General features: G+C 48.3%; 1 protein-coding gene across 1 annotated transcript in view; it reads left to right on the top strand.

The window, feature by feature from the left end:
* Positions 1 to 26,605, top strand: part of LOC147724808 (1-phosphatidylinositol 4,5-bisphosphate phosphodiesterase gamma-1-like) — a 731,250-nt gene that overhangs the window by 505,516 nt on the left and 199,129 nt on the right. Inside the window, exons 22-23 of the mRNA XM_086966316.1 lie at positions 9,358 to 9,461; positions 10,235 to 10,331. Coding sequence (XP_086822442.1) covers positions 9,358 to 9,461; positions 10,235 to 10,331 — 201 coding nt within the window. The remainder of the gene's footprint in view (positions 1 to 9,357; positions 9,462 to 10,234; positions 10,332 to 26,605) is intronic.

The raw sequence follows: 26,605 nt of genomic DNA, 5'->3' as shown, positions 1-26,605 counted from the left end.
CAGTGACAAGGAGTGTTTCTCTATACCCAGCAACTTTCAAATACGATATATCCAGGCCTGCAAATCCTGAATTTTCTTCCTTTCCCACAATAATGTGATCTCTTGTCTTGCTGCGTAAAGGGACATTTATAAACAATTGGCCCAGGTGGATTTTAGAGGATGTATGCTGGGAACATAGAAATAGAAGTCTAGAAGATTGCATTATTAGTCATGTGTTCCAAAATGCCTTCATTGTTTATGAGCTGTCTTGGCTGTATTGAAAAGAAACGGCAGTGAAAAGAATACATAATTTGCTGTCAAACATCCATTTGATGCCAAGGCATATATTAGCATCAAAACATTTGTCTCATCATTCGACGTTGAGAAGTTTGCCATCGAGGCATTTGACACAGACACCAAGGAAGTTTGACATTCACGCCTCTTTTGTCAACATCACTATCTCCATCAATGCCAATTCTTCCTTCTGTCACAATTATTTCAGCTGATGATTAACGTCAAACTCCTCTGAAATCAAATAAACAACCAAGTTAACAAGATTTTTCTTTGTACTCAGTGATGCCAAGAAATAAGTCTTTACCAACGCCACCAAAAGAAGAGTATTATCTCCTTTGGACACTTTGGCACTTGTTCCAACTACAATTGCTTTCACTATTTCACCAGTGGAAATTCTGTCTTTTTGGGCATGAGAACGTTGCTGTCCATCCACTTTTTTATTCTTAAGATATAATTGTGTAGTATGGAATTGTCTCCAGTTGAGGAGTGAGGGTGTTGCCTGTATATTGTTGTATGGTGACTCATGAGTCTTTTAGAACTAGAGTGAGGGGCTCCATGTATATGTTGAATAAGGCAGGAGCAAGGATGGAACCTTGTGCTACCCCGCAAACCAGATCAACTCTTGATGAGAACCAATCTCTTATTTTTACCAATTTGTGTCTGTTGGGTAGTAAGTAATTTGCCATGAATTCCCATTCACTGATCGAGTATCAGGAAATACCTGCCATGCTCGATTGTAATGAAGGCAGCAAAGAGATGTAGTAATATCAGTAAACATGCATTACGTTTGTTGAATATATGATGCACATTATACATATATTTATACATACATACATACATGTATATATTAACTGAAAATCAAAGATTAAAGTGACATTAAAATATTAAGTACTTAGCGTATGGTAAAAGTCTCCAGATATTCAATAGTTAGGTATTGAAATTAGATAATTTTTAAAAACCGACACACCACTGAAATGTGCCAGTTATTGTTTAGTGAACTAACTATAATTTTCACCCTTTGATGCACTGCTTATAATCTCCCATGCTGCATCTCTCATGACATGTTAAATTACATCACTGATGACATCTCAAATGACCTTATCCACTGTACTGTAATTCACACTACTTCATATATCCCTACATCATTTTTAAAATGATGATTAGCCTATCAGCACCATGGTCCAAGCGGCGGGTCAGGGGGAGGATCTAGTACTTATCTAGGGTTGCACTCATTGTTCTCGGCAATGTTAGAATGCCAGCAACCTTTTGGAGGGTTGGCCGTTCCTGGACCCAGTTCCGCAAATGACATCACCACAGATGCTTCGCTCAAGGGGAACACACCTTCGAGAACAAGGAGTGTGGACCCCTGACTGAAGAGATATGCACATCAACCACCTGGAATTGTTAGCAATCTAGCTGGCCCTCAAGGCATTCCTTCCTTTCATTCAACACAGGGTAATTCTAGTCCTGATGAACAGCACAATTGTCATGTTTTATTACAGAAGCAGGAAGTCACACACTCCCTGCAGTTGTCTGCCCTAGCTCATAGTGGGTGATACATCTCCGAGTCCATCTGCTCATACAGTACATACCAGGGAACGACCTAGCAGACCTGCTTAGGAAGATGCATCAACAAATCCATAAGTGGGAACTCACCCCCCAAGTCATACTTCCGTACTTCGACTGTTGGATGTTCCCTCACACAGCCTTCTTCACCACCACCGAAAGCACGAAAAGCCCAAACTTTTCCTCCAGGCTCCCGCCCCCACAGTCCATTGGCAATGCACTATGGATGAGCTGGTCAGGGATATTTCTCCACACTTTTCCCTCTCTCTCACTTCCTCCATTCATGGTTCTGAAGCTTTGTCAAACATTCCTCACTCTCATCTTAGTAGCCCCGACCTGGGCCAGAAAACCTGGTTCACCACCCTTCTCAACCTCTCTCTAGTGCCTCATGAGAAGCTGCCCAACTGGCCGGATCTTTTCTCCCAAAATAAAGGCCTCATATCCCCAAACAGCTCAATCTTGTGATTTGACTGCCTGCAGAATGCATGACTATTCTTAAAGGGGCACACAGGCCTACAACCAGAGCCTGCTGTGGGGCCAAGTAGAAACGGTTCCTAGACTACTGTCTCCCTACACACATTGATCCTCTGAACTCAAAGCAACCGTCCAAGGCATTGTTTGTTACCTGCTTCACTTGCAGAAGTCAGGCCTTGCTTTTACTTGTATCAAACTACACTTAGCTGCTGTCGCTGCTTATCTCCAAAACAGAGAGCACACTTCGCTTTTCAGGGCGCCTGTTCTCAAAACCTTTATTGAAGGGCTCAAAGGAATATTTCAGCATGGGTGCCACACGCTTCTGTGTGGAAACTCAACATTGTTACCCATCACTTCTCTCAGGGGTGTTAGTGAGATACAGACTCTTACTCTAGAAGATTATTTTTCTTCAAGTACACCATGATAGGGTAGTCCTCAGGACACACCCTAATTCCCTGTCTAAGGTGGTCTTCTTCCTTCCACATCAATCAAACCACAGACCATCGATTATTCCCACATTCAGAATCAGTAGCAGCTCTTTATACATTAGATGTCAAAAGAATGTTGATGTATTACATTGACCGGAAAAAGCCCTTCCGTAAGACACAACAGCTCATTGTCTTTTTCTCCAAACCACACAAAGGGCAGGCTGTCTCTGAGGCTGGAATAGCATGCAGGGTGGTCAAATGCATACAAACCTTTTATGCTAAAGCCCAGCAAACCTTTGCCTGTCCCTTCCAGGCCCCTCTCAACCTGCAAAAAAAGGAGCTTCTGTGGCTTTATTGGGTAATATTTCTACAGCTGACATCTACAAGGCAGCTACATGGTGTACCCCCAAGACATTTTTGAAACATTATTGTGTGGACTTTTTAACTTGCCAATAAGCGAACATTGGTTGGACTGTCCCTCGCATATTTTTCCAATCTTCGGCAATCTCCTCAGGCTAGCCACCACTTCTGAGGGGATTGCTTTTTAGTCTATGCACAGCATGTGTAAACTGCAGCTACACATGCCACGAAGGTGAAAATGTTACTTACCCTGTAAAGCATCTGTTTGTGGCATTTAGTGCTGTAGATTCACATGAGCCCTTGCTCCTACCTGGGTGCCTTTAGATGTTGCAGACGTTTTTAACTTTCATCCTTAATCTTTCATTCAGCCATTTTTTCTGTATCTCTGCCCTCCATCTACATGTTCACCCTTTGTGCGGAAAAAACTATGGGCCCGATTCACAGAATGAACTTACTACTTTTGGCATTCACAGAATGCACTTACTACTTTTGGTATTCACAGAATGAACTTACTCATTTCGGTATTCACAGAAGTTAGGACTACTAACTTTATGACTCCTAAATGCCTTCTGTGAATACCGAAAGTCTTAAAATTAGGATTTTTCTCAATTTAGTAGTACTAAAGTTAGGAGTCCTAACTTTACTACTACTAAATTGAGAAAAATCCTAATTTTAAGTCTTTCGGTATTCACAGAAGGCATTTAGGAGTCCTAAAGTTAGTAGTCCTAACTTTACTACTACTAAATTGAGAAAAATCCTAATTTTAAGACTTTTGGTATTCACAGAAGGCATTTAGGAGTCCTAAAGTTAGTAGTCCTAACTTCTGTGAATACCGAAATGAGTAAGTTCATTCTGTGAATACCAAAAGTAGTAAGTGCATTTTGTGAATGCTAAAAGTAGTAAGTTCATTCTGTGAATCGGGCCCTATGTAACAATGAAGCAGATGCCCATATGCATTATTACCAGCAATAGGTGGAATCACTATACCGCGTGACTCAAAAATAATTCTTCAAAGAAAAACAACTTGCACATATCCGAGCTTACCCATAGATGGCAGGAGTACGCACAGCATGTTAATCTAAAGTACTACATGGCTCACGCAGATGCTTACAGGGTAAATAACTTTTTCCATATGTATTCACATAAGAAAAACAAAATGAAATGTGACAAGTTAGGTGTTGGAATGGGACACAAGCTAATATTAAAACAAACACTGAAATTCTCAAGCTACAGTTTAGTGAACTAACTATAACTTGTGCCCCCATCATGTGCTGTTTATGACCTTTCTAAAAGAATATTCTCTGACAATCTCTGCATTAGCTCCCGCGGTATCGTCACATCAGCATCGTAGCACTGTAGCATAATGTGTTTGAAATGCTATTTCCCATTGTAACACACACTTTACTGTCAATTGTAAGTTATGTCAAGGAGCGTCTGTGTAGCGCAACTTACACATTCAAGACGTTTTTAACGAAGGTTTGCATATTTTTAACCAGTTTATAAGCACAGTTGTGGTTTCAGCAGATCCTGCAATGTATGACTATTGCATAACATGGCTGTGCAAATGTTTGTGGTTAAACACTTAGGCTTTGCTGTCTTTGGCCCTCATCCGAATGACAAAAAGCAAAGGATAAACCGTCCGTAAAAGGAACAAGCGTTTACAATGCAACGGTTTCGCCTTTGTAAAAGTTAGAGCTATTGGCATTGTAAATGACAATTTTTCTCATTTACTTGTTGGTTTCCTGGTAACCTGCCAGCACAACCTGTAATTGTGAAAATTCAAAGCTAGCTCCATGAGGTGACTGCAGCGCTATACTATGTACAGCTCATGTATTCATTCATCTCCCGATGCTAGAGACGGCCTTTCCAAGCTGATTTAGTGAATCCTCTACTGAATGTATTTGTTTTTCGATCACCCCCTTGGCCCCCGATAGGCATGTCATTAGTGATTGTTGTGGCCCCTCATCTGACTTTAACACATTCCCGGCCTTCCTCTTTCCCATCCCTCTCACTCAAATTCGAAAATACACAAGTCACAGTAATTCAGGAACAATACAGTCTTGAAACCATTATGGGTCTGCTAGGGTCTGAATGCTATATGAACCCAGACCTAACAAAGTTGAGTGATAAGGCGACGGTCCCCTCAAGACAGAGCTACTCAAGAATACACTGGGAACAGGCTTGTGTCCAAACAAATACATATGAAAGCTACGAGTTTTGGCACTCTCACTCTGCACTCACACTCACTCTGCACACTCACTCACTCTGCACACTCACTCACTCTGCACACTCACTCTGCACTCACTCACACTAGACAGGGCGGGATACGGCCACTGGCCGCAATGGCTACCACCTACATATATTCTGACTCACCACTGAATGTCATCCTTGTAATGCCATCCTGGGGCAGGTCCCCCCTCCCTCCCCACTGGGCTGTGCGCACCTGTCCTCAGGGCGCTCATGCCCACCATAGCGCTTAGAATCCTGCAGCGCTGTAGAGGAGCGATCCCAGCGCATCCCTCTACAGAACCGACCTCTCCTTTGCTTCGCCTCTAACCGCGTAAAAAAGTGCTGCAGTACCGTAGACGAATCATGAGGGTACCTGTGACGTATACACTACAGATGCCTTTATGAAACATGATAACACCTCCAAGACCCCGCCACCCACCCCAAAAAAGAGAGATTACAATAACACGCTGGGCTGGCTCCACTAAATGGAACTTTGGGCTAGTAGCGCTTCGATGCCCTAAAAAACACAAGCCCCGCAGCCGTCATTCTTACCCGACACGCTGTTGTTGCCAAGTTACAGACATTTCGACACACAGCGCACCTGCGCGCCCTCCCCTGTGTGTTTTTTTTTTTTACGTGTTTTGTTGACATGTGCAAAGTCCACAGTGCGGGGTAAACTTTCACAGCTCTCCGGATGCCCCATGACTGGCACAAGCGCCTCAGCGACGTGTACCTTTGTGTTCCCAGAATACAGCAAGCACTGGCAAAGGCATTAAGACTGCTAGGTAAAAAAAAAAACCTCGGCCTGGGTGCCCTGTGCGCAGAGCCCGGTAGTGCCACAGCGGTGGGAACCCTGCCCTTAGCATGTACTCTCAGCAAGCGAGTCCCCGGGGGGCATGGGCATCTCTGGTGTCCGTGGGGCGGGTATCCCCTGTCCATGAGGTCCTTTGAACCCAAGGGAGGGGGGGCCTGGGCACTTAGGCCCTCTTTGGGGTGGGGTTGGGGGACCTGATAAAGGGCTACGACTAGGTGTAACAGAACACAGCAGTTATTCTTCACACGAGCACCCCCCATCCCGGCCCGAATGACACCACTCATGGGTGTGAGCCCATTCTTTCAGTGGCCTCGGAGCTGAGAAGTGTAGTTGCCAGTGGCGTTGGTTTCAGGCTGTGACTGTGAGCACGGGAAGCCAACAGGGAGTTTGCCGAGTACATGAACAGGGCTGCAGTTTGGTGGGTTCCAGCATGTGCAGGGGCGGCAGCCAGCGTGCATCAAGCGCTTTACCTGTGCTCCCTTGGTCGATCTCCGCACTGACAGGGCCGCTCTGGGCCCCTTGAGATTACGAGCAAAAGACAGAAGAGCTGAGATATGCGGAGAGGCTGATCGGGGAGCACGGGGCGTCACTCGGGAGGGACTTTCGCCTCTTCCACCTGTCCTCAGGGCGCTCATGTCCACCATAGTGCTTAGAATCCTGCGGTGCTGTAGAGGAGCGATCCCAGCGCATCCCTATACAGAACCGGCCTCTCCTTCGCTGCAGGATGTGAAGGCCTAAAACACACCGAGGCTCGCTTAAATAAATCTCTATCGTTTAATACTAGCAATTTTATTGAAAAAGTACAGTTCAGCGCTAGCATCTACATTTACACACCCAGTAAGTTTGTATTGCTTCAATTATTTTTAACAAAACTGCCTAGCGTCATGTGGACAGTACGGTTTATGTGCAGGTTAGCCTAAAACAATAGCGTGTGCATAACTTGAATGACAGATGGAAATACATCTTTTTTGGCAACAGCCCATCCCATTGTAATTGTAATTCAGCGAGGTGTGGGGTAATAAAATGACACCGTCTGCAGGAATCTTTGTATGCCTTGCCAGTGCCTATTCTAAAAAGCATCACTAATCTATGCATAAATGGTTTACCATGTGTGACACATAGCGCAGAACCACACATTCACATTAGAAAATACAACTTTAAAAAGTTGTTTTCTCGTGCACTCCCTTACCTGAATCTCGTGAATGCGACTGAAGCCATCCCTGTAAAACAAGCACCTACGAGGACACGGACAGCGGGAGGGGGGGCGGGAGAGGACACGGACAGCCGGAGGGGAGGCGGGAGAGGACACGGACAGCCACCCCCTTACCTGAATCTCGTGAATGCGACTGAAGCCATCCCTGTAAAACAAGCACCTACGAGGACACGGACAGCGGGAGGGGGTGCGGGAGAGGACACGGACAGCCACCCCCTTACCTGAATCCCGTGAATGCGACTGAAGCCATCCCTGTAAAACAAGCACCTACGAGGACACGGACAGCGGGAGGGGGGGCGGGAAAGGACACGGACAGCGGGAGGGGGGGCGGGAGAGGACATGGACAGCGGGAGGGGGGGCGGGAAAGGACACAGACAGCGGGAGGGGGGGCGGGAAAGGAACGGACAGCGGGAGGGGGGGCTGGAAAGGAACGCAAAGACTGACATTCAAAAAGCCGTAAGTAAAGAGAAACGGAGCTACATTTCACTTACTGGCATTTTAGTATGAAATGGCCTTGTGTTCTGGGAAAAAGGTGCGGGCAAATGGAGAGATGGCACGAATAATGAAATACAAGACTGAAACAAGCATTAGAAAGTGGTGCGGGAACGGGCACACAGAGAGCGGGAGGGGGGGCAGGGGCGGGAACGGGCACACGGAGAGCAGGAGGGGGGGCAGGGGCGGGAACGGGCACACGGAGAGCGGGAGGGGGGAACGGGATAAAAACACAATTTAAAAAAAATGCTTGTTACCTGAGCATTGAGCAGGGGAAACAGTGGTCGACGGGCCCCGGCGCCATCTTCGGCGGAATGAGAAAACACGCCCTGACAGAAAAAAAAAACAACACGCCCACCGCCGAGATGACGCGCACAGAGGGACAGAGAGGGAAAAAATCGCCGGAACGCCCCCGAATCTGGTCCGGCCTTGACGGACAGATCCGGCTCCCAATGGCTAGCCTCCATTTATGGAGCTAGCCAATGGGAGCCGGGGGACGTTCCTGAAGCCAATATATGTAAACAATAGATTTCGCCTGCGCGAACTGCTTGCGCAGATCGCCAGGTCGAAACCTAAGAAGCGGAAGCCTCGGTCACAGTCTGCTCAAAACAGCAACATGAGGGCACTATTCAAAAGAGCAGTAAACACAAAAAAAAGGGAAAGGGGAAGACACACTTCAGCACATAGAGTGCATTGGTGTATGTCTGGTGGTGAAGTGTCTGCAAACCATCCATTGGCTATTAAATTCTCAGTTCCAGTTTCTAGATTGAACATTGAGACGCCTCCAGCAGTGCTTGGAGAATCAGTGGAATTAATTTGAAGGAGATTGGAAGGACTCGCTGACAATTTCTCGAACTGCTGTTCAATCTCTGGAGTTGTGATGCAATTGTAGTGTCTTCTAGCCACCTAGTTTCTCTTACTAGTTGATGATTAAACAAATGGGGTTCATTTAGAATTCAAAGTACCACATCAACTTATTAAAGCTGAGGGCTGTCTATTTAGCCCCTCAAGACCGTCCTTCCACCGCCCATCCGTCCATTTAAGTCATGAACAAACAGGATGACATCATATCGAGAACTCTGGGTCAAAGCGTAAGCAATCTTGGGATGGCTTACCCCAAGCAGCCTCTCCATAAAAGCAGTGCATTATATAGACTGTCTCACCCAAGAGTTCTTAGAAATTAACAAAGCATTCCTAAAAACAAAGTTTGCATGGAAAATCAATTTTTGAATTCTCAGAATGGAGTTGATTTGTCTGCCATGAGGTAAAGTTTTTGGTACATTATTGATTCTATTTGAGCACATCCAGAGCCGATTTACCCCTAGGTCTGTTAGTAACCCCAAAATGATGCTTTGTAAGTCTGTTTCAGTCAGTGGTTATGTCATCCTCTCAGCAAGGTTGTTTTTTTATGTTCCTTGTTCTCCATAACTCTGCTGCGTATCTTGTATTTTTACCACAGCATATTTTAGAGCTTATACATTTGTGATATCTATCCTTTGTCCTATCAGTGCACAGTGAAGGCCCTCTATGATTATAAAGCACAGCGGGAAGATGAACTCTCCTTCTGTAAGCAGGCGATTATCCACAGTGTGGACAAGCAGGATGGAGGCTGGTGAGATTATTGCGATTCCCCCCTTCCTTTTGGCAGAGATCACAGCAGTGCGGTGAGTGAGAGTGGCGAGTGGAGGAACGGTGTGAAGTGTGCTAACTTTGGTGAAGTGTGTAAAGGTTCTGTACATGTCTCCGTTTTTTTAGTGCCCTTGTTCTTAATAATCCCCTAATACATGAGAAATTACAAGTGAATACATTAAATTCAAGCATTCCTTCCATAAATTGTTTTATTTTTTTGGTTTTTCTAAGAGGGTATGCTCAGACATTGGTCAATGCTCGCTGCACCGCTGAACTCCAGCTGCACCTCGCTGATGAGGCCCAAACAGGCCAAACCCTGATTGGGGATGCGTGTGTGATGGCACCTGGCCATGCAGTTGTGGCTAGAGTCGACTATTCCTTTTGGAGCAGGATCAAGACTGATTTGCATATGGCTGGTCTCTGTTCAGAGTCACACAATGGACCCATCTTTTTTTTCTTTTTCTAAGTGAGGTGCCCTTGGTATGACATGTATGCCCAGATGTGGGTCCAGTGCTCCCTGTGCCTCTGGACTTTTACTGCATCTGGTAATAAGGTTCAAATAGGCCAGAACCAGCCTGGAGTTGCTTGTGCTTCAATCTAGTAAGGACCTGGTCTGGCTGTTTAAGCAGGACTATTCTTACTGGATCAGGACAAAGAGAGACTGGCCATCTCCTGGCATTGCATGCAGTATTGCAGTATTTCACACCCCTAATCCTCCTGAGTCAGTCCATTTGTCTTGTTACTTTACTTCTCTAGGTGGCGTGGCGACTATGGTGGCAAAAAGCAACTCTGGTTTCCTGCCAATTACGTAGAAGAGATTACCAGCACCCTTGTGCAGGATCAGGATGAAGCAGTGAGTACAAACCCTGTTTTTGTTCATGAATATTATGGCTTTTCCTGTCGTAAAAGGTTTTCAAAAACGTAGGCCGCAAAATAGATGTTGTATCTGCTTGTGCGATACTTCAAATGTCAACTACACAGTTTGTATGAAATCCATAATCACATGTGAGCACACAAACTCTACACTAAGGTTACCACAGAGTTGTTCTAGAAATGAAAAAAATGTGTCTCATTTGCTCCAATGTCATTAAATAATGTCATTGGTCATTTTTGCACCCTTGCTCCGACAGTCTGCAAAAGGTAGTTGGGTAAACGAACCACCAATTCCTAAAAATAAATTGATATTGCAGGTCACAAAATAGGCCAAGATATCTAATCAAAATTCTACAGTTAATACAATACATCAAATGATACAAAGTTCAAAAGTAAAGTGCTTATGCTAATTTAGCCTGTAAAAACGTACTCAGTGATATATTAATATCATGCTGCCCCTTGATTTTATAAGATTTAAATTGTGTCAGTCGGATGTATAATTCATACTCTTACTTAGGTGGTAGACATACACAATTAGAAAATAAGATATATTCCAACATCTACCTTGCATTTCCTACTTTCTTTCGGCTTAAACTAAATTTTAGGTTTAAAGCATTTTTATTGAAACAAAAGGAACATGGGGAAGGAGAGTAGGAGGTTAAGGTTACATACAATACAGTTAAAAGAAAAAGAAGCGTGTGTCAACAGTTCTGGTCAAAGGGAGGTCAGAGGTCCAAGAGGGGAAGATATCAATTGTAAGGCAATAAGGCAATGCACATAACCCTCTCGTGTTCCCCAACCCCCCACCCAAAGCTGAGCGCAAGTAGCTAACAGCGATCCAACAAAGCACAACTCAGTCCCTCCGAGCCCCCCATCCCCAGAAAGAAAAAAGAGAAAGAAAACAATACCCCAACACCCCCATCCAATGGCCCGTAGTAGAATAACCCGCCCCAAACAGCCTACCCCCGTCCCCTAATCCCCTATTCCCTAGTTGTCCTAATCCGCAGGGGCCGCCGGTGGCGTTAGCCGAAGAAGACGAAGGTACCTCGGGCAGGTGAGTTCCCGGAATTCCGTGGACAGTAGTGCCAGGAAGGGTTGCCATAGTTCCTCGAACTGATCTACATTCCCAGCCACTGTAAGCGACATCTTCTCCATACCCAATACCTGCCAGAGTCTATGTAGCCAACCAGAAATGGAGGGGACAGTGGAGGTGCGCCAGTGGACAAGGATATTCTGGACCGCTGAGCCTAGCGCAATAGCAATCTGTCTACCCCTGCGGGACTTCAACGGGTACATTAGGTCATTGGGAAGGCCCAACAAAACATACGCTGGGAAGCGCGGCAGCTCAATCTCGAAATGCCTATCTACCTCATCCAAGACCTCCTTCCAATAAGCAGTCAGCACCGGGCAAGCCCAAAGAATGTGCGACAGGGTACCCTCCTGCCCGCAGCCCCGCCAGCAACCCTTGTCTGTGTGTTTGTGCATTTCATATAGCCTCTCCGGGGTGTAATACCAATAAGTGGACACCTTAGTAAAGGTCTCCGTAAGCCCAGTGTGGTATGCAGAATGCCTCGCCCGATATGCGATCTTGTCCCACTCCTTGTGGCTTAGCGTCCTGCCCAGTTCTCTATGCCAGCGCTCCCTTCCCGGGTTGTGATAGTGAAACGTCGGGGGTTGGAGGAATTTATACAGGTCGGTAATGAGCTTGGCGTCCGAGGCCCGGGTCACCAGCCACCGCTCATAAGGTGTGATTTGACGGGCAGCGACGTCACGCACTTGGGGTTGGAGAGCCCAGTGTCGGACCTGCATGTAGCGCAATCTGTCCATCTCCGTCAGGCCAAATTCCTGTCGGAGTTGTTGGAAGGGAATCACGCCCTCCGGCCCGTAAATCTGGAAAAGTGCCCTGCAGCCTGCGCTCACCCAGTGGGAAAAAGCTCCCGGCTCTAAGCCCGGGGCGAAGTCCGGGTTACCAACGATGGGCGTGAACGGTGAGGGGAAGGTAGTCAATTCACGCGGCTCGCAGACCGCGTCCCACACCCGCAGGGGGACCCGGGTGACAAAAGAGGCATAAAGATTAGCCGGGCGATGCGCACGGCGCAGGAATGGAACCTCCTGGAGAGTACGGCCCGCCACCGCCTGGTCCTGAAAGAGCCAGTGTCTGTCGGATTCCCACCTGCTCCACTCCACCAAATATCGGAGTTGCGCCGCCTGAAAGTACTTCCGGAGATCCGGGATACCAAGACCCCCCGCCTCCGGAGCGAGCGTGGAGAGAACCCTCTTCATCCGTGGTTTGCGACCCTGCCAAACGAAGCGGGAGATGTCAGCCTGCGCTTGCTGTATCCAACCCACAGGGGGCTGGAGAGGTAGAGCGCGAAAGAGGTATAGGATCTGGGGCAGCACCGTCATCTTCACCGCTGCGATACGGCCCAGCCACGAAAGCAGGCCCTTGCTCCATCGGCCGAGTTCCTCTTTAATCTTCCTGCTGAGGGAAGAGTAGTTTGCTGTAACCATTTCAGGCAGCGAGGGCGCTAACAGGATCCCCAGGTATGGCACCGTAGACGAGGACCACTGCATGGGGAAAAGACGCTGAAGGTCTCTCCTGGTGTCCGCGGTTAGCGACACGTCCAGTGCTGCCGACTTGGCCATATTCATTTTAAAGCCGGCCACACGTGCAAAGGCATCCAGTTCCTGGACGCAAGCAGGGAGTGACCTCCTGGGGTCGTCCAGGGTCAGCAGGACATCGTCCGCGTAAAGGCTGACAGTATGGACATATTGACCCATCTTAACCCCAATAGCGTCAGGATTATTGCGAATCCTCTGGGCAAACGGCTCCATGTAGAGGGCGAACAAAAGCGGCGAGAGGGGGCAGCCTTGTCTCGTACCGCGCTCGATGACAAAACTGCCAGAGCTGTGCCCATTGACCCGTACCGACGCTGATGGTCTTTTATAACAGTTGAAGACCATGGTGCGGAACTTCTTGCCGATTCCCAGTTTCCTGAGAACCAGCTCAAGGTACGGCCAATGAACTCTGTCAAAGGCCTTCTCCGCATCAACCGACAGCAACATCCGCTCCCCCGGAACGCGTGAGGCCTTTTCCAGTATGTGCGTCACTCTCTTGGTGTTGTCAACCGTCTGTCTACCGGGTACAAAGCCAGCTTGGTCCGCCTCCACTAGGCCCGGTAGGTGTAGTCTAAGCCTGGACGCTAGAATCCCCGTATAGAGCTTAAGGTCAACATTCAAGAGTGAAATAGGCCTATACGAACCACACAAGGTCCGATCCTTCCCGGGTTTCGGGATGACCGACACAGTTGCGTTAAGAAGGTCCGGTGGGATAGCGCCCGGTTCGGAGAAGGAGTTGAACAGGCGAGTCAGGATTGGTGCCACAGCGGAGCAGAAGGTCTTATAGAACAAGGCTGTGTAACCATCCGGGCCCGGGGCCTTTCCGTGCTTCAGTCGAGCTATGGCGGAGATGACTTCCTCCACATGGATGTCCCTCTCTAGGTGGTCCGCCTGGGCGGGCTCTAGCACCGGGAGGGCCACCGACTCCAAATAGTCCTCGGCGTCCCCCGGTGAAGAGGGCTCCGCGGCATATAATGCCTCGTAGAAGCTACGAAAGGAGTCCGCCACCTCCGCGTCACTAGAAACAGTAACCCCGTCCGCACCCACTAGTTCCTTCACCACATTACGCTGCTGAGCAACCCTGAGCCGATGGGCCAGGAGCATACCACACCTGTCTCCCCCCGTGTAAAAGGCATGCTTCAGGCGCAAAGCGGCATATTCCGCCCGATCTAGGTCTAGTGCAGACAGGAGTTTCCTCGCCGCTTTCAGCTGCCTCCACACACGAGGAGCCCCTGTGCGGCGGTGAACCTGCTCAAGTTCTCTGACCTGCGCAGTCAGTTCGTCCCTCTTACGCTGCCGCTCCCTATTCTCGGCCGAGGAGATGGAGATAAATTCCCCTCGGAGGACCGCCTTCAAGGCCGCCCACTGAGTCGCCTGAGACGTGTCGGAGTTGCCATTGTGGACCAAATAATCCTGAATGACCTCCCCCACGCGCTTCACCACAGACTTCTTATGTAGAAGAGTATCACGAAGCCGCCACAACCCTCGAAAGGGGGGGGCCGCTGGCCATGCGAAAACGCCGGAAACCGGCGCATGGTCGGATAGGGACAGAACCCCGATGTCCGCCGCCGTGGCGGCAGTGCGTAGCGGGCCACTCACCAGGAGGTAGTCCAACCGCGAGTAAGTGCGGTGCGCATGGGAGAAATAGGAATAGTCCCTATCGGTGGGGTGCATTGCGCGCCAGAGGTCGTGCAAATCCATCTCTGCAATCCGGTCTTGCACCGCGCGGGAAAGTTCCCCCGTCTGTGGGGAGCGTTGTGCAGACCTGTCCATAGCCGAGTCAAAGACGATGTTCAGGTCTCCCCCCAGGACAACATGGCGATCGGGCGAGGCCGTGACGTCCACCAACACCGAATCCAGGAAGCGATCCTGGTGATCATTCGGGCTATAAACGGAGCCAACCGTGAAAGCAATTCCCCCAAGTCGCATGCGGTATGCTAGAAGCCTCCCCTTTTGTTCGGCATATTTATACAGCACCTCGCCCCTGAAAGAGCTAGCTAAAAGAATGGCTACGCCTGCAGTCTTGGTCGTTGCTGAGGAGAAGAATTGGGTGGGGAATTTGGCAGAGCGCAGCCTATGGCAATCCTCGGGCAGCAGATGAGTCTCCTGCAGCAGGCATATGTCCGCTTGCGTCCCCTCCAACAGGGATAGGACCGCTCTGCGTTTCACAGGATTATTCAGACCCTTAACGTTAAGGGTCACTACCTTTAAGGATGGCATCCCACCCGGGAACAGAAGCGCTATGTAGCAAGCAAGGGATCAGCGGGGGGGGCGCATGGGGCAGGCGTGCGGGAAAGGCCAAGACAGGCCGAGCGTGTACACGGGCAACATCGAACGGGACCCCCCCAACAACAAAACAACTCTTACACCCTCCCAAAACATACTCATGGCAACTAGCCAAAACCACAAACAAGTAGAAACACCCCATTGTCTCAGCCAAGCCCGAACGGGCAAGTCCGTAGAAACCAACCAAGTGGACGTTCAGCCACTCACCTCTAGCCGCTCCCTCCCAACCCCCGGCCCCAACCCAGCATCGTAGAGGCTAAGAATCTCTCCCCCCGGAGTGAAGTTAGGCCGTCAAGGCCACGCCATCGGAGTCAGGTAAGTTCCTGGCCGACGTTCTCAGAGCTTCTGCCATATCCGCCCTGATGGTGGGGGAGTCAGGGCGACTCGCACTCGCAGGTGATTGTCGCCTCGTCGATCTCCGTCGACTCCGTCTCTCTGGGCGCCTCCACGACGGCGTCGCTCCGTCTTCCTCCGTGGCTGTGAGTCCCAATACTCCGCAAATGTCTTGTAGGGAGCGCAGCTGGTGGAGCGCTCCGTTCCATCTAAAGATCAGACGGAAGGGGTGTCCCCAGGAGTAGGGCGTCTCGTGTTCACGCAGAAAGTCAGTGGCGATCCTGAAGGACCTGCGCTTCTGCAGCGTGATGGCGGACAGATCTTGGTAGAGTGCCACAGGTCGCTCCCTGAAAGTCAAAGGCTGCTTCCTTCGGGCCTCTGCCATGATGCGCTCCTTCAAAGGAAAGTCGGGCAAGAACGCCAAGATGTCCGGGGGGGGGCGCCGATGACTGGCGCTGTCGGCCCACTCTATGCGCTCTGTCGATGCGGATCGGGAAATCTGTATCTTCCCCCAAGATCTCACGGAACAAGTCCTGTAGATAGGCCACCAAGTCGGTCCCCTCGTCTGCGGACGGGACACCCCGCACCCGGATGTTGTTCCGTCTGGACCTGTTCTCGAGGTCCTCGGAGTGGGCCTGGAGCTCGACACATTGCTCCCGGAGGCGGAGAACATCCTGTTGAAGATGGACAATCTCTTCATCTCGGCGCTGGCCCGCTGTTTCCACCGTGTCAACTCGCTCGCCAAGGCCCTCTACTTCCCTGCGCACTTCGCGGACCTCGCTGGCCACTTCCTTCTTTAAGGTCTGGAAGTCTTCCTTGAGGGAGCTAAATAATTCCTCCATAAAGGACCTCGTGACCGGCGGTTCGCCTCCAGTTGCGTCTGCCGAGGCCCGGGAGGATCCCGGCGACGGTTGTGTTCTGTCCCGAAGCTGCTGGGCCCTGCCAAGCATGTCCGGCAGGGTGCGGTCCCCCTTCCTCGAGCCTCCTCTTCCAGTCATCTCGACCGCTGCAGTGGGCAAAGCTCAAGCCCGGCCGCCGCAGAGGCGCCCAGTCGTCCGTGGACACCAGATGTGGAGTCCGCACCGAAAGCAGGGGTGCTGCGTCACAAGCGACAAAATGGCGGTCCGGCCCGGGCAGAGCCAGTCGCGACACCCAGCCAGGGTGGCGACCGGGGGCCAAAGTTAGGGTCTTTCCGTAGTGCTCCCCTCTGGAAGTTAATCCGGGAGCCGAGGCAAAAGTAAGCACCCGCCCGCCAGAGGTACGGGTGGAGGTCGCCAGCGCCAGCTTTCCAGGGGCAAGATGGCGGCAGGGCGGGGCCAGGGAGGGCGGCCTGGGTTGGCAAGACCACCGGCGGCCCCCGGGGCACAGTAATCAAGGAAAGTCCGCAGCCAATGTCCGACAATGTCACCGGAGGGCTTGTACAGGCCGGTCGCCGTGTAGGTGCCTCCGGCCTACGCCTCCAAATCCGGGGCCCGCACCACCCCGTGTGCCGTCGTCGCCAGCGAGGGGCCAAAGCGCCAACTCAGGTCCGAAGTCCGCTGTGCCACGGCAGCGCCGGCTACTTAGACACCGGATGGAGGGCTCTGTTATTCCTCGGAGAGCGGCGGGTCCGACCCCCGGGATCGCCAGCTTTCAGCACCAGGCCCAGCCGAGGCGCCTGGACAGCACTGCAGTTCGCTCCGCCCCCTAGGCTCTCCTCCGTGCTTCGATCTTTAAACAAACTTTCGAAGGGCTTCCTCTGGGGCGATGAGAGTCAAAGTGGTATCAATGTGTGCACCAGGAGCTCCGGCACACGCCTCTCACCCACCAGGCAGCTGCGGGGGGAGAGAAGCGCAGAAAACGGGGCTCGAGCTGAGCCGGGCCGGAGGAGCTACGGGAGGAAGCGTCCGCTCACCCCGCCATCTTGGCCACGCCCCCCTTAAACTAAATTTTAAAAGAAATTTCGCAACTCTTGCACAAATCCTCAAAGCTGAGATTTAGTGCCCTGTGAACTGTATGAATCCCCTCCAAGAAAATGTTTCTTATATATTTCCTCCTTTCTCCAAGATGCATGGGGATGATTGAATTGGTGTGAGTTATGTCTTGCTTAGGGTAGCCAAATGCACTTTTCTCCTTCCCTCCCCAGCTTGCCTAAAGACTTTTTAGGTCTCACCAAGGCAGCACATGCGCTGTCTGCCGAGACAAGCTGTATTTACTTTGTGAGTTTTCACCGCACCCATCCGTTTTCATTCGTTCTTTCATGCGCCTTTTGGAATTCCTCGGTTTTCATTGGTGAATAGTTTACATTTGTCCCTTCGTTTGCTGTTTTGGTCATGCCCTGTTACATGGATCACTTCACTATCTGCCATATATGTCAGTTTTGGTGCACTACTTTTTCGTTTGCTGGGCGTGTTTGGCTCTCCGAGCGCGCTCAGCAGAGGGCTGCAAATTATGTCCCTATCTTGTTTTCCTCTGTCTTTGGCTACACAAGCGCTCTTTCAGATGGAGGATATATTATTTTTAATCCTATAACATTTTTTGTTTCATTAGCTGAGATGTCTAAACCTTAAATAATATACTTACTTAATGGAAGTGTCGTTTAACCACTTCACTGCTAGGCCTCCCCCCGTGCTAAGCCTTCTTTTGGCTATTTAGGATAGTTCGCTTTTGGCCCTTGCAACTTTTTGTCCACATAAGGTATTCACGTCAAATTTGTGTCCTTAATTTCCAACACCCTGAAGATTCTAAAGGTCCCCATCATTTGTGGATTCTCCTGGAGGGGACCCAGAAATTAGCCAAAATACAGCTAACTTTTGTTTGTTTTCGAAAAAATAGGAAAAAGTGCTGCAGAAAAAAGCGGTAGAAATGGGTGTGAAAGCAATAATGGATCCCTGAAAGCTATACATTTCTGAAAAGTAGACAGAATTATGATTTCAGCAAAGGGTCATTTGTGCAGATCCTTCAGGGTTTTTTTTTATAGAAACTAACAGTTGGAATAAAAAAATGTTGAAATTGAGTTGAAAAAAATAGCCACTTGTGCCAACGTTTTCACCTGTACCTTCTTCTAAGTATGACAGATCTTTTAAAGCCCTATTAAAGCAATATAGTGTTACATCCGCTAGACCCTTCTGGTTGTGGGTATGTATAGGACTTGTAGGTTCACAAAATCTTCTAACAGAAGATGAGGCAGATCTACGACCGCTTCGACACTCAAGACCCTGCCACTTCGCCCACCACCACGTGCAACCACGCCACACCCCAACAGATCGTGCTCAACTGTACTCCGCTCACCACAGACAACACACTCAAGACCATAAGAGCATCCCCTCAGGAACTCCATCGGATCCTTACTCATACCACACCTTCCACAGAGCAGCAGCCTCCATCGCGCCCCAGATTCACTGCACCATCAGCTGCTCCATCGAAGCCGCCACCTACCCAGACGGCTGGAAACACGCCAAGATCAAACCTGTGCTAAAGAAACTGTCTTCCGGCCCAACAGACCTCAAGAACTTCAGACCTAACTCCCTCCTCCCCTTTCTCAGCCAAGGTCATTGAAAAGGCCATCAACTCCCAACTCTCAGAGTTCATCGAAGAGAAAAAAGTCCTGGACACCTCCCAATCATACTCCGCAGCAACCACAACACCAAGACCGCACTCCTCGCCACCACCAACGACATCCGCTCCCTCCTCGACCGGGGCGAAACTGCAGCCCTCATCCTACTGGGCCTCCCGGCCGCCTTCGACACCATCTCCCACCGCACCCTAATCATGAGGCTCCATGACGCAGGCATCCGCGACAAGGCTCTGGACTTAAGACAAACTTAAGACAGACTTAAGACAGACTTAAGACAGACTTAAGACAAACTTAAGACAAACTTAAGACAAACTTAGGTCAGACTTAAGACAGACTTAAGACAAAATCCTAACTTTACTCCTACTAAAGGCCTTCTGTGAATACCAATAGTAGTAAGTTTAGGATTTTATCTTAAGTTAGTTCTGTGAATCGGCCCTTACAAATTGTTATTTTGTTTTTCGTTGAGCAGTACATAGATACAATCATGTTGACCAAAAGACTCACCCCGTTGCTGCATCTCATTGATTGTCAAATTAGTTTGTTATTCCCTTCATGCTAAATTATTGCTTTTAAATGAAGCAGCAGCTGGAGTTTAACTACTGATGGACCATTTTACATGGGACCTGTAGCCATATTTTGTCGAATTTAAACCACTCGATCATTCATTTTTCCAAAGGTCTTAGTAGCAAGTGCCCCTCATATCCCTTCCTTTTTAGTTAAACTATTGTTATCCCTATTCATTTCCACATAAGGATTTTAATTTAGTAGGGAGAAATGATTTCTAAATGCTCCTAGCTAAAAACTTCATTGCTATTCCTAAGCTGAAGTACCTCTTGTTCAATAAAACCTGAACATCAGTCAGAAAATAAACTGATGGAGCAAATGATTAATGGGAACAAGTATCTCCCAGGCCCCTCGTGCAGCCTCACCTGCATTAAACAAATACCTACTTTTGCCAATTGCCGAATGCAGTCACATTTGCTTTCCTAGCGGGAGAGTCCCCCATAGTGTTGAGTATTACAGCGTAGGTGTTCCGTCTGTTTAAGGTCAATGCCCACAGGCTCCGGTTTGCACGTGAAACCATTCCACACATGTATACAGACAAGGATGTGTTAATGAGTTTGATAGTTTTACTGGCATATGGCAAAGTTTTTATTTCATGCAGAAAGACACAAAGAAAATAACCAAAAGTTAATGACAGGCGAGGGAAACCCACCAACTCAGTGTTGCCAGACAACGAATGATAGTTCTAGCACTGCTTAAATACTTATTGTGCATTGAATGCTTCAGACAGGGAAAGGGAGAACAGGAAGAACATCCTAAGTAGCATGCAGTCTAATGGATGCTTTCCCCAACCAGTGTGGCTCCCACTAGAAACAAGAACAGCACTCCTGAGGACTAGGAAAGGCATCTTTCTAGTTCTTACATAACCATCCTGCATGTGATAGAGTCCTGCCAGGCCGTCCTGCCAGCTATACCCAGGATGTCACAAGTATCAACCTCCTAACCCTTGGTGAGCCTAGAGCTCCGATGCCACCGGCCAACGGCAAGAGAACAAATGCCACCCACTGCAAACCTGAGATAAACACCGCGAACCACTGGCCACCAGATGCCCTGCCACATGAGTCCTGATAGTGGGAGAAAAATTAAGAGGAAGTATGGACAGTGTGTGCAGGATTATTGGTCTAATCATCTCTTGATTGTATCTAGTCTGCCCCCCATTATAATTTGAACAGTTTCCAAGATTATGTTTTATCTTTAATGTCTTTAAAGAGCCCCTTGGGGTTTCAGGTCCACACAATCACACAATACTCAATATCCCCGGAGAAGAGAATCATTTGATATTGGAGCCATTTAAATGGTTATTCCTGGCTTAGATGTTTGATGTAAAGTTTGGTAAGCGTTAATATTGATCTCTTTTAGGAAGTTAATTAGAGATTGAGTGCCTCGCTCATTAGTATAAGTATGCCACCAGCATATGCTTAGAGTTTGTATTGGTGAGATAAAATTTCTATTCTCTAATCATCCGGTTATTTTATTTCCTCTGATAAATGATAAAGAATTCATAGAACCAGATTATAGAGGAACAGTGATAGAGGTCATCCTTGTCTAATACTCATTTGCATGTTGAATCTCAATGATGGGTAACAATTAAGAGACTGCAGAGTGAGGATTTGCCTATAAGAATTTGATAACATTTATGTACTTTATGATGAGACTGTGCCATTTGAGAGCTTTAAAAAGAAATTACCTTTATAGTCGGCAGTAGGCTTTCTCTACATATAGAGCAATCCTACACCAGATAATGGTTTGAGATTAAAATGATATAAATTAAGAGTCTTACTTTGGATGTTGAGTGTCTGCCCTGGGTGGATGAGTAATGACATTAGTGGTTCCAATCTGGAGACAATAATTTTCGCTAAGATTTTAAAGTCTGATTTAATCAGTTTGAATGGGCAATAGTGTTTTGGCTTCGAGGGGATTTGTATCATGTTTATGACACACAGTAATGGTAGCATCAGGAAAGGCGCATTCTGGACATTTGAACAAATTAAATGATTAAAAATAGACTCTCTCTGATCTAAGGTATCTTTAAAGGGTTGGTGAACGTCAGTTGGGAAACTGTCCATTCTGATGGGTTTTTTTTCTTTTTAAGTTAGTTTATGTTATTGACAATTTCAGATATCATGATCTCATTTAGTAAGGCGCAGAGGCCTAGGGTTTTTTGTTGTTGTGAAGTTGTATTATTCAAGTATGATTTGAGGTCAAATGCTGATGGTGATTTTTCAGTTGAGTGTAATGTTTGGTAGAAGTGTTGGAAGACTGGGTAAGCTTTATTTTTCTCTCACACCATTTGCCAATAGTGGTCACAAATATATACTTTTCCTAAATATTTGAGGACTGGTGTTCGAATAGTATACCATCCTGTCGTCAAATATATGGGGATATGGGGGAGGAGCCAAGATGGCGGACGGAACGGACGTGTGAGCTCCCGGCTCCGCAGCCCATCTGCTTTCAAACTACAATCCTGCTATATATCCTGGACTGTACCGTGCTTCACCGAAGCCATGGACGCGCCGGACCCACTGGCTTTCTCCTGAGGTCTCTCCCGGCTGGATTCTTCGTGAACTCACGGCGTTTGCCGACCTCCGGCGCGGCCCCTGGAATCTGTCCCGATGAGCGCCGCCGGTCGCCGCTGGACATAGTCGCTGGGACTGTATGTGGCAGAGCCGATCTCCTTGGGAGCGTAATCCATCACAAGACTGGGCTGAATGGTCTTAATTATTTGACGCGATTTCGCTTAACAGCAGAGCGTTTATTTGAAGGGACTGGGACTGTTCAGACGGCACTTTCCTTTGTTCAGGGACGGGCAGCCTGGGCGGACTCCATCTTTGGCCGTCTTCACCGCCGTAAGCGCCTGCACCCACAGCGAGCGAGGAGGCTCTCGCTCCGCGCGACCCCTAATCTGTGCGCCGCGCTACCTTTGGTGGCCCAGTCTGCTGCTCCATTTGGTGCTGTGGTCGCCCCCCCCCTCACTCCATTGCGGGTGGTCTGGACTGGTGGCAATGGCGCCTGCAAATCGTATGGGAAATGTTGTGGCTCCCCTGTCTTCGACATCTGCCGCCCTGCCTGTCCTAGAGCTCGAGGCTGTTCTGGGGGCACCACTGAGCAATGCTGATCGGCCAGCACTGCGGAGGGACCTGACTACTGGCGACATCCTGATGGCCCTCGCGGATCTTAGGGCGGCATGGTTCAGGAATGCCCAAGAACTGGAGTGGACGATCGACAAATCTACTTCTGGCATGGAGCAGCTACGGCTGGCTGATTCCCTGCTGCCCCCCACTGCTCTCGGGGTGGATACAGTGTTGCAACGTGAGGATCCGGAGGGCTGCCCGTTCCCTGGCTACAGTGTTGAGTGTTTAACATTAGACGATGCTACAGTAACAGGGTCTCCCTCCACTCCGACAACTGAGACTTTGCCTTTACAACTGCTGACATCGTCTTCATTACACTATTGGAATGCATGCCATCCTGGTACAAAAGGAGAGTCCGTTATTTTGGACGCTGAACTGGTGGGTGCCTGGGGACACTCCCCCTTTCTTCCCCTGCTTCTTCGAGAGCGGCCATCTTGCTCCTTTGTCCGGTCTAAAGTGTGCATACAGCTGTGGCTGTGCCTAGTGGGATTCCGACGTTCCGGACAGGGCTGATGATTCTTCCCTCGCTGGCACTGAATGTCTGCCTGGTTGTGACCCCGGACTGAAACACTTGTTGATGCATTGATTACGTATTATATGCGACTATCACCCATTTCAGATTGTACTCCCTGTTCTGCGCGCTGGCCTCTTCTCCATTTCAAGCAGCAATTATTGTGTTTTATCATTTTCGTTTCTTCTTTATGGGGCGACTGTTTTTTGCGGGCTGGTGGTTCAGGGGCAGATGTTGTGGTTGATGGCTGCGGACCTTGTATTTGATTAGCCGGGGGGGATCCGGACCGGAACACTAAACGGCGTAGGGGTTGCAAATGGCTGGGAGTCCGGGAGATCTGTTATTGTGTGGGCTCCTCCCCGCCTCCTTCTTTTTGGGAGTGGTAGATCAGCTTGCTCTTTTCTTCCTCCCTATATTCAAGTGTTGAAACTCTTCGTTTATTATCATCTTCTTTTTCCTTCTTTCTACATTTTCTTGCTTTCTCTCGCCTTTTTCCTTCTTCTTTTCTTCTCTTGCTGTATTTCGGGTTTATGGGGCGACAGACACTCTGCTAGGGGGGGGGGGGGGTAGGCCATAGCCTCTGCATGTGTGTAGGGTGGGGGGTTATATTTCATTTTTTGTTAGTTTCTATGGGACCTGTTTTTGCTTCCTTTATAATTTTTCCTTTCTCTTGGCCCGTGTTCAGGCATACTGGGTGAGGGGTGGCGGCGGAGATACGAATGGGATGTTGAGATTGCTACCCTGTAGCGTGGATATTGTGTGGCCATCCTGCCTGGTCGGGACTTGCTTGTCGAGATGTTGTTTGACCGGAAACTGTAGCTAATGTCATGTCCCACCTGCATGGTCCTTGCTCTTATTTTATTATTTTATGAGTACGGAACAACACGACCTGAACTCAATAGTCGCACAAAAAACTTAAAAAACTTAACCTTCATTACTCCTGTGTCATGGTCTTGCGGCGTCCTCCAGTTTGATTTCTGCTTAATAACCGATGTGCTGCTGTATTACTATGTCACCGTATTGCTTGCACTAGTGCTATATGAGAGTTCGTGGCCGGCCGGATGGTTGTAGGCCCGTATTTGTTCTTTATTTCGTGCACAATAAAGGTTTTCAAAAAATTAAAAAAAATATATATATATATATATATGGGGATATTTCTATGCCTTTCCTCCGAGTTTCCGGGAAGGCATAGACATACAGTCACTTTTGATAGAGACTTCTACTCGCAGATTCCTCTCCTTTGGAATACTCTCCCAGGTATCAGACTGGATCCGGAAAATTTCCAGCGGTACCTCTGCACACGGTGGCTCCTCATTGACATTTAAGAGTTTTATATAGCGCTAACTAGACTCGAATATATAAGGTATCAGAGCGCTTTACATGAGCACCAGTTTAGTTAAAGTTGGATACATTCATTTTTGTTTGGCATGGGGAGAATAAGTGATTTGCCCAAAATCACAGTATGTTGAGCGCTGTTGCTGAGACTCGAACCTGTTTCCCCACCTTCGAGATTCACCACTCTAGCCGCAAGGCTACCTACTATTATGACTTGTAAGATCCTTCTTCTTAGCAGTTGCATGCGTTTTTCACAATAAAAACTAAAAACCATATAGAAATCAACTTGTTAACAGTCATAATGGAAAGGAGAGGCACGCTAAGATTGCTTCAGTGATGAAAAAACTAAGGGACTAGGGGCCGGATGTAGCAAAGGGTTGTCCCCATTCTGTGTCTACCGAAAAAATGTGTTGATAATTTAAGGACCTAGACCTGATGTATGAAAAGTTCTTAAACTCGCAAAGCTTTTGTTGTACTTAGTTCCAAGACGGTTGTAACATGCGCTTGCCTATTTAGGTGCCACCCATGCACTCTGACATTGACCTCAATTCTTTCTATCCACATCAATAGACATGAAACCCGAACTATCCATCATGTCAATGAGATACTTTTTAAAATATTTCTATTTAAAAAAACTGTGCAAAGGAAATGCCACCTCCCAAATCGGCAGTGTGTGGGAAATGTCACAAACAAATGTCTTTAACTGACCCACATGTAGTTTGCCACTGCCTGGGGTTGGAAAATAATTCCAAAGCTGAAACAAATGTACCTTAATGGACCCGAGGTCGTTGAAGACCAGGAAGCAAATCTCTTTGTGGCGAGGCACCATAAGATACCACACCAGGATTGGTTGAGGTGTAAAGGTAGGTCCCACACCCGCTCCAGAGGTTGCTCCTATGGCAGGTCATCCTCTAAAGAAGCTCAAGATGTCCAAGCATGATTCAACGCTGTCTTGCCACTCTCAATCTCCTGAGAAGGTGCAGAGGTGTCATTGTTCCTGTACTTGATTCCAACCCTTTTTCGCGGAAACAGGAATTTTCCGAGCTGTTGGCAATGCCGCATCGGATCCAGGGCTTTCGTGAAGCCATGGTGCAGTTTTTTGGCACATTATTGGCTTTCTCTGGCTTGGTATGCCTGCAGGCCCTAAGGAGCAGAGAAATCTCCCAGCTTGGTTTCCTCTGGGTCCATCCTCTAAGCTATTTGTGTCCTCTGGATCCACTCAGGGCTTTGGACGAACTTGGTTACCAGTTCCCTCTGCAGTGTCACAACCCAAACCGGAACTTGGTTCACTGATGCCGGTGGCACCGTTGACTCCGGACATTGACAGCCAACCCATAGGTCTGTACAGCGCCATGGCGGCACCGCCCCAATCTTGACCGGGGCTGCACACACCTTTATCTAGGCACAACTTCTCCTGTACTGTTCTGACACTGATACAGCACATCTACCGTCTGGAAGGGCTCATGCCCTTCATGAGTTACTCTGCAGAGAATCCTAGAATGGGGGCTATATTGCTGGGTATGGCACTGCCCAGACTTACCCAGAGGACAACTGGTACGACGATCTCCAACATGTCAGTGGGCAGGGATACCTCCCCAGACACTGGCCTAGTTTACCCTCCCACCAAGGGTCAGTGACGGAAGACAGTGCCTCTTTTACTATTGTTATGCAAAGGGTGTTGGAGGTTTTTGATTCTCAAGTTCCCACTTATGAGGTTAAAAACAATGTTCTGATGATGTTGCAGCCTGGCCAGTTGAGCTTTGAACACTTACTCCCATTCAATGAGGCTCTTACAAAGTCAAAAGTCAAAAAGTTTTTATTTTTGTTACGGTACTCTTTCGAGGACCACAAAATAATATACATTATACTTTCCTTTTAATACATTTTCAATGAGATTTTAAAAAACTTAAAAATTCTGT

This window comes from Lissotriton vulgaris, chromosome 4_1, assembly GCF_964263255.1.
Source record: "Lissotriton vulgaris chromosome 4_1, aLisVul1.2, whole genome shotgun sequence".
Lineage (NCBI taxonomy): Eukaryota > Metazoa > Chordata > Amphibia > Caudata > Salamandridae > Lissotriton > Lissotriton vulgaris.
Note: the sequence above shows the minus strand (reverse complement) of the source record. Positions and strands in the feature narration are given on the sequence as shown.